The 18,061-nt window shown below is 39.6% G+C and overlaps 1 protein-coding gene across 16 annotated transcripts in view; it reads right to left on the reverse strand.

Annotated features, from left to right (window-relative positions):
* KAT6B (lysine acetyltransferase 6B) overlaps nucleotides 1–18,061 on the reverse strand; it is an 80,482-nt gene that overhangs the window by 45,535 nt on the left and 16,886 nt on the right. For all 16 annotated transcript variants that reach the window (XM_035137469.2, XM_035137471.2, XM_035137466.2 and 13 more), the window contains one exon: nucleotides 4,295–4,403. In XM_035137469.2, the coding sequence (XP_034993360.2) occupies nucleotides 4,295–4,403 (109 nt within the window). The remainder of the gene's footprint in view (nucleotides 1–4,294; nucleotides 4,404–18,061) is intronic.

Here is an 18,061-nt window from a genome sequence, read left to right on the forward strand (position 1 = left end):
ACCCATTGAAATTAATACGCCCAAGTTAGTCATAGTCATTCATTTCAATGAGTCAAGTCTGAGTAAAAGTTACAGCCCATAAAATTTATATACACATGAAGGGGGGAAAGTAGCCCTTAAAAGGAATTCTACAAAACGCACAGGTTTTGACAACTGAGTTCTTTAACACTTGAAATGAAGACAACCATCTCTGCTGCTAAGACAGCAACCAGCAGCAGTATGTATTTTACAACTAAAGAACAACCCAGCAGACCAACCCCATGATATGGATTATATAGTACCACATAGTAAACTATAAAGTCAAAATGGTTTTCTCTTCTCTACGAGATAAGGCTTTTTGGCTACCAAATTATCACATTCTTCAGTTGTATCTCACTGCCTTGTATGCCATTTTTGCATATACCATGGCAGAACTTCATAATGTCTTTCAATTCTTTCACAAGCACTAAACTACTGTATTGTGAAACATAAGGACTACTACAGCATTCAACCCTCTGTACCTGAATTAGATGCTCAGAAAACAAAATTCTGACCTCCTTTCAGGGTTAGAACTTGTCACTTTCCATTTAGCTTTGAAAGCTGGTTACTGTACCCACCCGCATCACCAAAAGTCGGGCAAGAATAGATAGATATTTCAGGACCACAGCAGGATATCCTAATTCTCAGCCCCACAAGTTTAAAATGATAACAGAAAAAAGAAAAGCAAGCAAGGGTTTATTTGAAAAAAAATGCTTTCAAGTTCACATATGAGGAATTTACTTTCTTCATAGGCAAAGTAGACTATCCTAACATCTCTTGATGCTTTTCATAAAGCAAAATAAGTAAGTGCTAGGAAGGAAAAAGTGACAGTAGTAATAATTAAATGCATTTTTAGAGTTCACTTTTGGTCTCATCCAAAATACATAAGGTAAAAAGAAAGTTAACAAAGAAAGTCAGAGAACTATACACGAATCTTCTAAAGTGTACATGTCAAAAGCACAGGAAACATTTCATTTTTATATACCATTTTAATTTAATGACTGGGGGTGGAAAATGCACATTTTGAACCTCATAAGGGAGAAATGTTGCTTTGATGGGGGAATACAACAGGGCTAACTAAGCACACCAAATTTCTCTGTCCCAAAGATACTTTTCTTGTTATGTGCCTTTGTGAGTGTTGTTGTTGTTTAGTCGTTTAGTCGTGTCCGACTCTTCGTGACCCCATGGACCATAGCACGCCAGGCACTCCTGTCTTCCACTGCCTCCCGCAGTTCGGTCAAACCCATGTCCGTAGCCTCGAGAACACTGTCCAACCATCTCGTCCTCTGTCGTCCCCTTCTCCTAGTGCCCTCAATCTTTCCCAACATCAGGGTCTTTTCCAAGGATTCTTCTCTTCTCATGAGGTGGCCAAAGTATTGGAGCCTCAGCTTCACGATCTGTCCTTCCAGGGAGCACTCAGGGCTGATTTCCTTAAGAATGGATAGGTTTGATCTTCTAGCAGTCCATGGGACTCTCAAGAGTCTCCTCCAGCACCATAATTCAAAAGCATCAATTCTTCGGCGATCAGCCTTCTTTATGGTCCAGCTCTCACTTCCATACATCACTACTGGGAAAACCATAGCTTTAACTATACGGACCTTTGTCGGCAAGGTGATGTCTCTGCTTTTTAAGATGCTGTCTAGGTTTGTCATTGCTTTTCTCCCAAGAAGCAGGCGTCTTTTAATTTCGTGACTGCTGTCACCATCTGCAGTGATCAAGGAGCCCAAGAAAGTAAAATCTCTCACTGCCTCCATTTCTTCCCCTTCTATTTGCCAGGAGGTGATGGGACCAGTGGCCATGATCTTGGTTTTTTGATGTTGAGCTTCAGACCATATTTTGCGCTCTCCTCTTTCACCCTCATTAAAAGGTTCTTTAATTCCTCCTCACTTTCTGCCATCAAGGTTGTGTCATCTGCATATCTGAGGTTGTTGATATTTCTTCCGGCAATCTTAATTCCTGCTTGGGATTCATCTAGTCCAGCCTTTCGCATGATGAATTCTGCATATAAGTTAAATAAGCAGGGAGACAATATACAACCTTGTCGTACTCCTTTCCCAATTTTGAACCAATCGGTTGTTCCATATCCAGTTCTAACTGTAGCTTCTTGTCCCACATAGAGATTTCTCAGGAGACAGATGAGGTGATCAGGCACTCCCATTTCTTTAAGAACTTGCCATAGTTTGCTGTGGTCGACACAGTCAAAGGCTTTTGCATAGTCAATGAAGCAGAAGTAGACGTTTTTCTGGAACTCTCTAGCTTTCTCCATAATCCAGCGCATGTTTGCTATTTGGTCTCTGGTTCCTCTGCCCTTTCGAAATCCAGCTTGCACTTCTGGGAGTTCTCGGTCCACATACTGCCTAAGCCTGCCTTGTAGAATTTTAAGCATAACCTTGCTAGCGTGTGAAATGAGGGCAATTGTGCGGTAGTTGGAGCATTCTTTGGCACTGCCCTTTTTTGGAATTGGGATGTAGACTGATCTTCTCCAATCCTCTGGCCATTGCTGAGTTTTCCAAACTTGCTGGCATATTGGGTGTAGCACCTTAACAGCATCATCTTTTGAAATTTTAAATAGTTCAGCTGGAATATCATCACTTCCACTGGCCTTGTTATTAGCAGTGCTTTCTAAGGCCCATTTGACTTCACTCTCCAAGATGTCTGGCTCAAGGTCAGCAACCACACTACCTGGGGTGTACGAGACCTCCATATCTTTCTGGTATAATTCCTCTGTGTATTCTTGCCACCTCTTCTTGATGTCTTCTGCTTCTGTTAGGTCCTTACCACTTTTGTCCTTGATTATGGTAATCTTTGTACGAAATGTTCCTTTCATATCTCCAATTTTCTTGAACAGATCTCTGGTTTTCCCCATTCTATTGTTTTCCTCTATTTCTTTGCATTGCTCATTTAAGAAGACCCTCTTGTCTCTCCTTGCTGTTTTTTGGAAATCTGCATTCAGTTTCCTGTATCTTTCCCTATCTCCCTTGCATTTTGCTTGCCTCCTCTCCTCCGCTATTTGTAAGGCCTCGTTGGACAGCCATTTTGCTTTCTTGCATTTCCTTTTCCTTGGGATGGTTTTTGTTGCTGCCTCCTGTATAATGTTACGAGCCTCCATCCATAGTTCTTCAGGCACTCTGTCCACCAAATCTAAATCCTTAAACCTGTTCCTCACTTCCACTGTGTATTCATAAGGGATTTGATTCAGATTGTATCTTACTGGCCCAGTGGTTTTTCCTACTTTCTTCATTTTAAGCTGGAATTTTGCTATAAGAAGCTGATGATCTGAGTTACAGTCAGCTCCAGGTCTTGTTTTTGCTGACTGTATAGAGCTTCTCCATCTTTGGCTGCAGAGAATATAATCAATCTGATTTCGATGCTGCCCATTTGGTGATATCCATGTGTAGAGTCGTCTCTTGTGTTGTTGGAAGAGAGTGTTTGTGATGACCAGCTTGTTCTCTTGACAGAACTCTATTAGCCTTTGCCCTGCTTCATTTTGAACTCCAAGGCCAAACTTGCCAGTTGTTCCTTTTATCTCTTGATTCCCTACTTTAGCATTCCAATCCCCTGTAATGAGAAGAACATCCTTCTTTGGTGCCATTTCTAGAAGGTGTTGTAGGTCTTCATAGAATTGGTCAATTTCACTTTCTTCAGCACCGGTAGTTGGTGCATAAACTTGGATTACTGTGATGTTAAAAGGTCTGCCTTGGATTCGTATCGAGATCATTCTGTCATTTTTGAGATTGCATCCCATCACAGCTTTTGCCACTCTTTTGTTGACTATGAGGGCCACTCCATTTCTTCTACAGGAAGATTTCTTCTCCATTTCTTCTACAGGAAGCCTCCATTTCTTCTACAGGAAGCCTTTGTGAGTAACTGGTAGCTATTCTGACAGTTTTCAAAAGCTGGCAGAGTGAAACTGATAAGAAGTTACATACTTGCTGACTTAACATATATTTGTGGTGCTGAATGATGTATAAACATTAAAATCTCAATTTCTTCCAGCAGACATAGCTATAAACCATATTAAATTATTAGAAATTTTTTTTAAAAAAGGTAACTAAAACTCTGAACACACAAAAAGCATAACGGTGAGCTTTAGCTAACACTTTAACTCTGCGAATGGAAGGTGCTTCTGTTCCCCCAAAAGGGAAGCTGCACTCACAGAGGGAACACTTCAGCTCACAGAAATGATGTACCACACCCTCAAAGAACCACTGGCTTGCAAAAGCACTTGTAAAAGACCGCAAAAAGCTCTGCCTAATTTGGTCAGTGAAAGACTTACCACTACTGCCACAGTCAGCACAGGAAAGGAGTTCTTCTGGCTTTTTCTCACGATTTGATTCTTTTGTCCCCAAACAGAAGCTACATATTGGAATGGGATCTGCTCGTGGCTAGGGAAAGAAAGTGTTGAATCAATTATTGGTTCTCTTGCATACATAATCATTTTTCCTGTTTTTGTGACCTCAAAATGTTACTCTCTTTTATTAAAACATGTTAGGCTTTTGTTTGGCAATGCAGAATAAAAATATCCTTAATATAGCCTCAGTTTACTAATACTAGATATTAATACCAGTTTGGTGCTTTTTCTTAGAATACTGAAAAAACTTCAGTGTAAAAAATCATCTGTCAACATTTGGTTCTTCTTCTTTAATACACACACACAGTTTTGAATACCAAGAAATAGCTGTGGAGACTGAAATTAAGAAACAAGTTCATGAACAGAAAAAGCTGCTTATAATAACTCTTTCCTTACATGAAAACCAGACAATATTCCCCTCATCCACAAAGAGATCAGTATCTGTCATTCTTAAATTACACATGAACTATTTTCACACGTATGGGTTCATAAATTATGTAACTGTGGAGCCACCACAGAGCAGCTCCCTTCCTACTATCTGGTAGAGCCCCCTGTGCCACAGGCTACCCAGTTTAGCGGAGTCCCACAGCCCTCAAGAGAGGTCTTTTCAGGGGGCCGCTGGGTGAGAGGAGAGTGTGGCAAAGTCATCTTCTACTGAAACTACTGATTTCTCTGGATCCAACCCAATATCAAGAGGGAAATAAAAAAAAGAGAGAGAAAAGGTCCATTTTTAATAATTCCTTAAAACGACGAAGCTGACTATTTAAGGGGAGAAGTAAATACCGTAGATAAGGAATCATGAGCACATAAGCATGGAGATTGGTGTGGTAGTTTAATAAGATTGGTGTTTGAGAAGAGGCGAAACCAACGAAGAACAGAGAGTACAAAACCATGAAAAGAAATGGTATAATAGTAGAGGAAGCCATGGAAGGAAAACAAGTATACTATGATTTTTCTGTGAACAAGCAGAAGAATTGTGAACAGACTATGCATTTTAACTCTGAGAGACAGGAAGACCTATCAACAAATCAAAAATTTATTGCAGTTACTGACAAGTAAAAAAAAAACCCACTTAAGCCAGAATTTCAAATATTAAGTCAATGTTGTCCCAATCATAATCCCATTGTATTTACAAAACTTTTGTGTAAAAAAACCAAAAACCCTCAATCTCTTAATTGCAGAAATAAAAGATCCAATTGAGTCGAATATTTCCTTAACTCCAACATTGATTTCAATTACAGGTAGGTAGCCGTGTTGGTCTGAGTCGAAGCAAAATAAAAAAATTCCTTCAGTAGCACCTTAAAGACCAACTAAGTTTATATTTTTGTATGAACTTTCGTGTGCATGCACACTTCTTCAGATACACTAGAAACAGAAGTGCACTACACTTCTGTTTCTAGTGTATCTGAAGAAGTGTGCATGCACACGAAAGCTCATACAAAAATATAAACTTAGTTGGTCTTTAAGGTGCTACTGAAGGAATTTTTTAATATTGATTTCAATGTGATTATCTCCATAAAACAGACAGTATATTAAAGCATGTGTAACAGAAATTACCTACCATCAGCTAAAGGAATTGCACTGGCTTCCTATATGCTACCAAGACAAGGTTAAGGTCTTACTTTTATAAACACCTTAGGGCCAAGATATCTTCAAGATCACCTCACTCCTATGCCCTGGACCAATCTTTGTGTTCAGCAGATGGGTGCCTGCTTGAAAACACAATCCTTTTCAGTAGATTTTTGAGATGTATTCAAATTCTGAGAAAGCACAGCACTCTTCTAAAGAACCAATTCAACTTATCTTCACACAGCCAGCCAGTCACCTATGTGACTATAGTTACCTTATTTTGGAAAATACATCTCATGCATGACAGAGTAAATCTCTGGATACAAAAGATGCTGTCCTGAAATAGAAACCCCTTAGGCAGAAAGAATTGTGCTTAGACTGGTGTACCAGATGTCAGAGCATTTCAAATTACTTTACTGACCAGATAAAATCTGAACTATGACAACTAGGATACAACTATAAAGCAAGTTTAATACAACATCAATAAATGATTGGTTAAAACTCAAACAGCAACACAGAAGCTAAGCCAACTAATCCAGTATCCACAATTTATGAACTAATGTCAATATAATTTAAATTACATTAGTTTGAACATACTGAAGGCTGTGTTCCAAAGACCGGTAAGAAAAACAGTTTTAACAAGAAAGCCTACTAAAGTAACTACATCCAGGCTGAAAGCCTTAGTCTGCAGCTGAGCACATAAAAAGTATGACCCAATTATTCAACACACAAAAACACATTTTATGATAACCTAATTAATCATAAACACAAAGTTTCAGACATTACATAATTTTACAGACTTGTTTTCCATCCTCTGCCAAACACAGCAATTTATACGAGACATAAATCTATACCTGAAAAGTAATATCAACAAAGTATAGGAGAGGGGAGAGAATACTACTATTATTTTAAAAAGTAGCAAATGAACTTTTACTATGCAGGGCACTTTTATAAGGATTTCAAATGGTGAGGTTGGTGTTATAACCAGGGGTGGATTTCCCATCATCATGACCATTGACCACACTGGTGGGAGCTCAAAGGAGTTGGGAACAACCTCTGGAGGGACCGCAGCTTAGCCACTTCAGCCCATTAAAAGGGGGGCAGGGACACCAGTAGTTCAAAATTCACCAGCCACAAGCACACTTGTCATCCACCTGCCTTCATATTTCATGTAATCGTATCTTTTGGGATACGGAAACTATAGTCTAGCAACTGATTTGTCACAGGACAGAAGTTAATCAACACCTGCTTAATATCAGATACAAAACCTTAGAGACAAATCCCTGAGAATATCAGTTGTAACATGTGAATGAAGTTTGCAACGCTGGAAAAAACAGCTGGAATAATCTAACAGCAAAAGTTGTGTTAAGTACTATAAGCCAAAGAATATGAACACAGAAACATCAAGGTCTCTCTTCATCACTGCTGCCTCACCTGGCTGCAGTCTGGGCATTTACTACAGCCCTGTGATTGTGTTAAGAAATTAGCCAGGCATGTTTTGCAACTGGCACAGGTCCAATTGGGGCCACGCGGAGATCTTTGGATGTCAGGCTGGCGAATGACATCTCCATCTGGCTGGTCCCTCTAGCTTTCTTAAGCAGGTAAGCAGAAGAGCTTATATATTGCATTTATATCCCACCCTTTTCTCCAAGTACAGTCAAACCTCTTCTTACACCCGCCTCCACTCGCGTTCATTTCACCCAAACATCCGTGGCAAACCTGGAAGTAACTGGAGGGTTTGCCGCTGTTTGCGCACGCGCAGGAGTGGTGATCGCTGTTTGCACATGCGCAGATGCGGGCAATCGCCGCCTGCGCACAATGGCGCCTCTCCCAGCAACCCATTTCGACTTCCAGACGGGCCTCTGGAACAGATTGTGGTCATGAGTAGAGGTTCCACTATATATGCTTCACCCCCTCTTCAGTTAATCCCTACAACAATGACCCTATGAGGTAGGTTAAGAGGCTGTGACTTGCCCAAGGTCACCCAGTGAGTTCCACCAAAGTCACTGCTAGGCCAACATGTGTTACATTTAGTTTAGCAAATTATTAATTTTAAAAATGCCAATTTTTTTAAGGGAGTGAGGAAATTAGTATGTACAATATGGAATGATTAAGAATCATTATAGATACAGATTCCAGGTGACCAATTTGGACTAGATTTACTATGAAAGCTCTTAAAGGGTTGTAACTCCCACTGTTCAAAGACATGATATATACTTCTCTAAATTTTCATACAGCTGAGTTTAAAGGATAGATCAATGTGCTTTCACTTGACCAAGCAGTCCAATCAATAGTAACATGGACATTCTGCTGTCAAATGCAACATACTGTACTGTTGATACCATCAGCTCCCACAGTACCTCCCCACAGGGGTTTTGTGTCACAAAACCATGCTAGCTAGATCCTACCCATCCATGCTCCGAATAACACTTAAGATTAGTTTATTAGATTTCTTCTATGTCTTTTTGACTCAAGGCATGTTACAACAATAGACAGAGGCCACTCTATGCACAATAAAGAATATTCCCGTCAAGCTACATCATGCTAATTCTGGTAGAGGGAGATCATTCTTTTAATCAGCGTTTACAGATGTTATCTGTATTGCCTACCACAGCAGGAAAAATACATGAAGTAATGTTTTAACACATTTCACATGTGTTCGTAAGCAAGCACCCAATTGGGATTTCTTCTCACAACAGCTGAAACCATTAGAATAAATTCCAAAGTCATGATTGATCACTAATCAGCATAAAATGCACTTTTATAAATTAAATTTGAGCTAATGAAGATAGCATCTTATTTCAATAGGTTCTACTCAGATATATTTTAAACATGCTGTTTCAAATAACTGCTTTAAGTAAACTTGGGTATTTCACTGTAAGCCACTTTAGCTGAAAGGAGAAGCAATACCCAGATGTGTAATACTACTCACCAAAGTAGTGAGACTGTAGGAGTGATAAAACAGTGAAATATTAAGAACTGCAAGCCAAAGAATGCCAAAATACAGATGTCTTACATCTGGGTCAACAAATTCACACTGAAGGAAACTATAAAATGGAGCCAACAGTTCTACCAAACTCTAGAGAACCGCAGAAGCAAAGCACACCTGGCATTTCTACATTGTACACTTTTCAATCCCCTTTACAACTGTGCCAAGTAATTTTATTTCAACAGGTTTGATGTAAACAAAGAGGGTTTAAGATACAGAAACAACTGGAACTATTCAATTGATTTTAAAAGGCCAGCCGAAAGTAGAAAGATTCTAGAAAAAACTTAACCACCCATTTAACCTGGAGAAGCAACCGCACAGAAGGATTAAATTATACTTAATGCCAACAAACCTTTTTCCTTAAATAGCAGAAAACTACCTTGAGAAAGAGAGCTCAGACACAACCTGACATAGCTAATGATTGACAAACTTCCCTTTGACTCATTTTAGTCATTTTCCCCAAAACATTTCTGGAAAATGCAGAAAGAAAAGGCAAAACCCTTTAGGTTTTTCATGAAAAATCAGAATGCAGATGAGTGGAGCATCATTTTCAATTAAGGAGAGGACAGCAAAGCCTCTTCTGTTTCCAGTAAGCGTTCCCACCCCAAGTCTCCCTTCCCCTTCAGAAATATGATGGGGATTTGGTTTAGTAGAGTGAAACAGGCAGGGAAGGGTTCCTATGAGCAGCAGGGGCAAGGCCTCAGGATAGGAGTGCAGATAAAGGAGAGAACAAAACAAAAACTATGGAACAGGTTCCAACAATACAGTGGTACCTCTGGTTAAGAACTTCCGAAGGTCTGTTCTTAACCTGAAACTCTTCTTAACCTGAGGTACCACTTTAGCTAATGGGGCCTCCCGCTGCTGCCACACGATTTCTGTTCTCATCCTGAAGGAAAGTTCTTAACCCAAGGTACTAGTTCTGGGTTAACGGAGTCTATAACCTGAAGCGTTTGTAACCCGAAACATTTGTAACCCAAGGTACCACAGTACAGTATTAGAAACAAAATCTGAAAAAATAAAAGTGGAAAGGCTCCCTACAGAAATATAGCTTAAATCCTCAATTACTTCTAATAGAAGAGCTGAGAAGCAAAAAGAATGATCCCAGCCGACTCTGTATGTATGTGTTTGGCTTAAGTTGCCTCCTGAGGAAAAGAGGAATGAGAATCATGTTCCTGGCTAAAGCTCTGGAATGTTCCTGAAACTGGCTCTGTGTAGGCATCAAATCCATGTGTGTAACTCAGGAATGGGGAACCTGTGGCCCAACCAGTGTTGTTGTAGCACAACTCTCTCCCATTGGAGGTTTTCAAGTAGGGGTTGGATGTCCATCTGCCATGGATGCTTGTTGAGATTCCTGCACTGCAGGGGGTTGGACTAGATGACCCTCAGGGTCCCTTCCAACTCTACAATGCTATGAAGTTTCGCTTGCTCCAACTATCATGGTGAATAACAGGGAAGATGGATGCTGTAGTAAAACAACATCTGGAGGGCCGCAGGCTCTCCATCTCTGGTGTTAGTTGCAGCAAAATCAAGAACTAGACCCAGCCTTAACTTTGGAGCCACTTTATCACTCTACAACTCTTCCATTAAATAAATAAACAAAATACTACCCTTTTAGATGATAAACTTTAAAAAGAGGCATGCAGCAAATTGCTCCCTTCAAAGGCAAGCAAATCCTGCCAAAGAACAGTTCTCATTACCCATGGTACTTCCACAAAGAAGTACAGTATCAGCCTTATTAAATTACAACTATTTGAACAAGGTCAAGTACTCAGCATTTAATTTGAAGTATTTCCAGGTATAACACTGTCAGGTCAGCTTAAACAAGCCAACAGAGGCCTAGAGCCTAATTAAATATTAAAACAGAATCATTCACATCTGTTTTTATCTGAGAATGAAGTTACTGTACATCACTTGGAAGTAGTGCTCATTAATATACTCTACACATATCTCTCAGAGGTTACAGGAATACCAATGTTTTCAGAGGGATCTGTCATGAAACCTGCACAACATAACTAGAGAAGAGGACACTGTTTCTTTCCGAAATATATCAATAGTTCTTTAATAACAAGAGACAATCAAACTTGGCTATATTTTAAGTTAAAAGGGATAGAATCTCCAGTGAAAATAAACCAGTTACATTTCATAGGAACCCTTTTATCACTCATCTTATTTCCTTAGGTAAATCACTTGATAACAAGCATTCAGGAAGATGGTTTTGATCCAGGAGTAATTAAAATGAACAGCTGTCATGTTCAATTAAAGATCCATCACACTTTTTGTTTTCATCTGCAAGGCAGTTTTTAATTGGTCTTAGGACCATATATTTAAAACACCAGGCATTTTAAATGAAGTTCCATGCCACAACAATGGAAAGAAGAAAAGTGATCTGAATTCGGTATGCACTGCCTTAAAAGTCATGTTTTTATTTGTACAGTGCTTCTGTCCCTAAGTGGCTTGTAATATAAACTTTGCTGGGGTAGGGACAGAGCGATAACAGCCCTTCCCAACCTGGTGCCCTCAAGATATTTTGGATTGCAACTCCCATTCAAGCAGTACCAGAGGGCAGCTGGAAATATAGAGGACCACCATGCTTTTTAAAAGGAGGGGAGGGAGGAAAGAAATAAAAAAAGCCTCACCCACCTCTTAAGGTTAAGGGAAGGGAAGACAGAAAATCTCTTTAAAAAACTGGGAAATTGCCTACCGTGCCCCCACAGTCTTTGGGTAAAAATTTATTTCTTTTCTTTTTGCCACTACTCCCCACAAATTGCCTGGCACTGGAAGCAGTTGAGCAGTAGGCTATATCTGTGGGTTCTGTGGGAAATTTGTGGTATAATATTAAAGCACTTTTTTCTTGAAGCTGCTTCCCCCCGCCACCCAGTTGTTCAGAATCCATACACTGCTATACCCACAAGTGCTATGGACAGCAGAAGGGAGGGCATTCAAAATGGTCACCTTGTCCAGAATATTGGCAACATCTCCTTGATTTATGACTCAAATGAACCATAACGGTATGCTCTGGAGACTTGTGCTAGAAGAATGAAATTTCCTCCTGCAGCCTTGCAAGCTCTCAAAATCTGCTCCAAGGGGTTGAGGGATCCTCCAGAAAAGATTGGGAGAAGAGAAGCATTGGAAATGTCACTGAGCCAGTGGAATGCTTCACTACATTTGAATCAATATTAACAGTTGTAAAGATGCTCAATGCAAAACACTGGGTGGAAATCCATGCTTTTACAGTGTTTCTTTATAAACAGTGCCTCAACTGAGGCCTTGATCAAACTTTGGCAAGAAAAACAACATGTGAGCATAAACCCCTGAGAGACAAAGATATCAGAAGTGTATATGACGTGTTTGTTTGATACAGTGTGTGTCCTTTGGAAATCTATTACTAAAGCAAAGATTTGAGTATTCAAATCTTTAGATGGCTTGTTTGTGGTGGGGTGGAAGGCATGTTATTGGAAAGAAATGAAGTAAGCAGCCATGAGCATATCACAATGGCATATTGCCATGATGTTCAAGCATGAAATTGCCAAAAATCTGCAGTCTACATGTGTCTTGCTGCAGCAGGGAGCTGTAGGATTGTCATTTCACCAAACTACAGTGGTACCTCGACTTATGAAGACGATCCGTTCCACGGCTGTCTTCGTAAGTCAAAGTCTTCGGTTGTCGAAGCACCACTTCTGTGCCTGCGCAAAACGGCACGCACAGTCAACGCACGCACAGAAGCGCGAAATAGCGCTTCGACAACCAAAGACTTCGACTTACGAAGACGGCCGTGGAACGGATCGTCTTCATAAGTCGAGGTACCACTGTACCAAGGAAAAGGGAAGTTGTTGAGCTACCCCATGGGTACAATCTAATATAAATGTGATCATCAATATGAAACACAAATAGTTGAGGCCCATTATGTGTGGTATTACCAAGGTATATATGTGCCTACAAATGTTGTAAAGGAGAGCTATCTCTTATTTGCAATCAGCAATGTGGATTTCATGGAGGATACGCCTGATAGGAAAAATACCCAACATGCAACTGCACTTGTAATTTATTTATCTACAATAATTTATAGACAAAAGGCCTATACAGCATATAAAAGATCCGCAAAGTGTATAAAACACAAAATAAATGATAAAATGACAGCAATAAAATCCACAAATCTGAAGGACTTACAAAATTAAAAATTAAAAAGCAGAATCATTACTCACTGAAGGATTGTCTAAATAAAAATGGGTCAGAAACAAGTGTTGGTCCATGGTATGTATTAGAAGGGAATGTGAACAAATACAGCTGTATGAGATAAAGTGGTCTGTCAAATAACCAGGTCCTAAGTTGTTTAGGGCTTTATATATTAACAATAAAACCTTGAATCTTTGCCCAGTAGCAAATTGGCAGTCAGTGCAGATCCTTTATTGCAAATTTTCCTGCACAATTATGCTAGGTATTATTTAATTGCCTCAGAGCCAATATCAGATTAGCCCAAGTACTAGAATTTCCTCAGCCCATCCAAGCACAACCTACATTTTGCAAGAAGAATAGCTGTTACATGACCTTGCAAGAGGAATCCTTACTGCCCTTACTAGCTTAAAACAAGCTTCAGCTTCATGATGATCAGAGAAGCGACGCATACATTCAAGATCTTTGAGGCACAGACCATAATGAAACATTTTAGTTCACTCCAAAGGCAAACACAAAACTAATACATTAATTGGCAAAATAGTCCTTGGTACTAAAAAAAAACTGCAAGTTAAAGTATGCCTTGTATATTTTGTTTCAAAATTTGCTTTTCAAAATGGTAATTGTTTGCATGATAGTATATGATCTCTCTCAATGTTCTTTACAACAGTTATGCCTGGCATAGGTTCTGATTGTGTTAGTATTGTTACTGTAACAAAGGACTTGAAAGAAAGAAGCATGTTTTGATTAGAGATGTCTTGTTGGGGGAACATAAAAAGGCAAGTTGCTGATATTAATTTCAGAGTTTTAATGTTGAAAACTCTTTCATTGTGTGATATAGGTCTAGTAAGACACAACTATTTTATAACCCTTGCTGTTAAAAATATCTGTTATGATGACATATATTTTTTGATTAACCTCATATTTAAGTTTTTATTGTGCAATAAATGGACACCAGGAGGTGATACAGCAGATGAAGTTTAGTTATATGCATGGCAAGCATACAATTCAGTTTCTTTCACAGGATGCAGAAATTTGGAGAAGGTGGGATTTGAGAGCTGCATATCTATAGGAATTGCAATTACAGTTGTACCTTGGAAGTTGAACGGATTCCCTTAAGTCCGCTCGACTTCCAAAATGTTTGAAAACTCCTGCAGCCAATCAGAAGCTGCGGAAACCCCGTAAGACGTTCGAGTTCCAAAAGAACGTTCACAAACCAGAACAATCACTTCCGGATTTGCGGAGTTCGGGAGTAAAAATGTCCAAGTTCCAGGGCATTTGGGATCCAAGGTACGACTGCTCTCAATATAGTAGATTGGGTAACATAGATACTAGAAACTGAAAACAGTATTTTAAAACATTGCCTTAAATTATTTTAATTCACCTAAAAGAGGAAGTGTTTCGTAAAAGGTTCTCTCACTTTCCACTGGAAAAAGGGGAAATTCTGGAGGGAGGTTGAAACACATACATAAACCCCCATTGTTCCTCTCAAGGACCCTGCCCTTCACTTTCTTCCAGGTACAGTATAGAAAATTAGTTTAACAAAATCTTTGCAAAGAATTCCTGTGACTTCAGAGAGTAATGAAATACACTCCCATTTTCTTATGAGAGAATGTTATTGCCTTTCAAAGCAATCTATTTCGTTTCATTATTCTTTAAAATAAATACAGTATACCAAGTGCTCTAGAATCACAGTAATCACTCTTAAAACAATCTACATAATGTACACTAGTGAGTCTAAGTGAGCCCTGACAAGGCTCAAAATGCTTTGCCCTGCGGCCAACATAAACTTGATTTCAAAAGCACTGTACAGTAATTGGATTTAAGCAACAGAATTACTTAGAGAATCACATTGAGTGGTACAGTTTTTACAGTAATAGATTAGGCTAAAGAGCAGCATGAGATTCATTTACCTTAAAGTACCATGAATTAATATATTTAGTCCCTGTGATTGTAGTCTATAGGAACACACTTACCAATCTTGCATGTCGCAAGTGACAAGTAATTGCCGAAACCAACTTATACAGGGTTTTAAAAGTTTATTTTATTTTAAAGTTGTTAGACGTGTTAACCTATAAGAAAGGTTCCAATATCCTTCACGGGACAATACATTTAGGGAAAACAAAATGTCACAAAATAGTAAAAATGCTTTTAAGTTTCCAGACCTTTCCCATCACACTAGATTAGGCATCCCCAAACTTCGGCCCTCCAGATGTTTTGGACTACAATTCCCATCTTCCCCGACCACTGGTCCTGTTAGCTGGGGATCATGGGAGTTGTAGGCCAGAACATCTGGAGGGCCGCAGTTTGGGGATGCCTGGACTAGATAGAAAAGAAAGCAGAGGGGCTGAGGAGAAAAACAACAACCATGAAGCTGTGTTCAACTCTCTCTGAAGGAGCAGGTGCATTGTATGGAGGTTCTTGTTGGTGTCACTGGAAGTTTAAGTGTTCTCAGTTGCTAGGAGTACGTTTTACCAGCTTGGGCTACTAAGACAGCTATCACTATTCCTGGATCAGGAAAGTTTAACAGCAATTGGCCATGCACTTGTAACCTCAACCTTACTGCAAAACGTGCTCTATTTGAGGTTACTGTTGAATTTGGTTCAGAGAATGCAGCTGAAGCAGAATGCAGCAGTTTCACTGCTTGTGGAATCAAACAACCACCAGCGTCTAACTCCTTGCTTGTGGGATTTTAACTGGCTGCCAATCTGCTACCAGGCCAAATTCAGGGTTTGAAATAAGGCCCTGTACAGCTCAGGACCAGGTTACTTGAAATACCTTCTTATCCTTCATTTAAGTCAGTAGCTCACTGCAGTCTGAATAAGACTTTCTACTTCGCGTTTCAAAGATAGTAAGAAACCTAAAGGTACCCCTGACCGTTTGGTCCAGTCGCGGATGACTCTGGGGTTGCGGCACTCATCTCGCTCTACAGGCCGAGGGAGCCGGTGTTTGTACGCAGACAGCTTCCAGGTCATGTGGTCAGCATGACTAAGCTGCTTCTGGCAAACCAGAGCAGCACACGGAAACGCTGTTTACCATCCCGCTGGAGGGGTACCTATTTATCTACTTGAACTTTGACATGCTTTCAAACTGCTAGGTGGGCAGGAGCTGGTACCGAGCAACGGGAGCTCACCCCGTCGCGGGGATTCAAACTGCCGACCTTCCAATCGGGAAGCCCTAGGCTCAGTGGTTTAGACCACAGTGCCACCCACATCCCACATAAGAAACCTACTCTATGGTAACTTAGAGCAGGGCTTTCGGTGTGACTGCCCTTGTTCTCTGGAACAGTATTCCTGTCAATTTACGAAAGGCGCCCAATATCTGCACTTTCTCGGAAAAACTGAATACATTTTCCCCCTACAAGCTTTCTTAACTGGATAAATATGTCTCTGCCATGGGTGTGTATTTTGAATTGTTTTTAAATCCAACTTGTTATTTTTGTGCTGTTTTTAACATTTTTTATTTTTATTATATTGCACACACCACCCTTGAGATATATATGCATGGAAGGTAAATTATAATAAACAATAAATATATAATCTACAGTATCTTGGATTTTATACATAAAAATCTGTATCCTTGTTGGACAGAGAACAGAAGGGCAGTCATTAGCTAAAAGTTTTTTGCCAAGAGCAACAATATCCCTGCCAACTACCGTAGGATGAAAAGTACATCAATCCACACCACTGTACTGTTAAAGATTATGATATTCTCTTTACTAGTTAACTTAAGAAATAGGAAGAAATCCCCTTCCAGCACTTCCTAAAGATGAGGATTTTTTTTTAAGCTGCTTTGATAATTGTTAAAAGGCAGGAAGAGTTCATTGGTGGAAGTGTTCATATGAAGATATTAAACTGCCTTCTCCATTGTTTCAGATAGACAGTCCTGTGCTAGACTTGCTTTCTTCTCTGAAAGTGACTCTCTGGGGCCTCAGATATTTTTCCTAACCCTGCTACCTTTCATTGGAAATGCCAAGAGCTGAATCAGCGATTTTGTTCATGCAAAACATGCACTCCACCACTGAGCTGAAGTCCCTACAACCACTGATATCCAAATCAATCAAATTTGCTACTTTCCATGAAATTTCCTTTCTGCAAATTACTTGCATTCCAAGTATCTCTATGAGAAGGAAGTGTTCCTATCAGGGTGGATAAAAAACAATTGCGTTTTTAAAAAAAGTAAAAGCAAATGCATATTTCAGTTATAAATACCTTCCCATAAAACTAACATGGTTTCAAAATAATTCTGAATATACCAATTTACTAAAACTGAAATTGTTTCCTTATTTTAAAAAAAGCTGCTTTTCTTTATATAGAAAAAGCTGTGGGGAAAGCATGCATTGTACAACAGTTGATGTCCATACTTTAGAGCTTAATGCTGGGGCCAGCGGCGATCAAACCATGACAGGCAATCCAGGTAATGTCCTCCATTTCACAAGGATCACCCACTGAGCCCATGTGAAGGATTTTTTTTACTCCTAGTTTATGCCAAACTCCTGAGCCCCTGCAATTGACGAAAGATAGCACACACTGACTTTCATCTCATGAAGAAGGTTTAAGGTTTATTAAATTTGTATATTATTTCCCACTTAAATTTGTATTTTATTTGTATATTATTTCCCACTTAAAAGTCCCAAAGCAATTTTGGAGCAAGAAAAAAAAAATTAACAAACATTTATGGACAGTGCGTGACACTTTTTACAGCCCAACCTTATGCAAGTTTCCTCAGTAGTAACTTCCATTTTATTCAGTGGGGCTTGTTTCTAATCACCTGAGGCCTTTTGTTGTGTGCCTCCTCCATGAGAGGTCTGTAGGGTGGGAACACAAGAACGGGTCTCCCCAAGGAGATTAATTAAAGGTGCACATGGAATGGAATCTTAAGACTTTAAGCAGTAAGCTGTCTTAGTATCTTTACATGTATGCATGCCTTGTCTGTGAGCAAGGCATACAGTACAAAAGGCATGA

The sequence above is a fragment of the Zootoca vivipara genome, chromosome 5, assembly GCF_963506605.1.
Source record: "Zootoca vivipara chromosome 5, rZooViv1.1, whole genome shotgun sequence".
Lineage (NCBI taxonomy): Eukaryota > Metazoa > Chordata > Lepidosauria > Squamata > Lacertidae > Zootoca > Zootoca vivipara.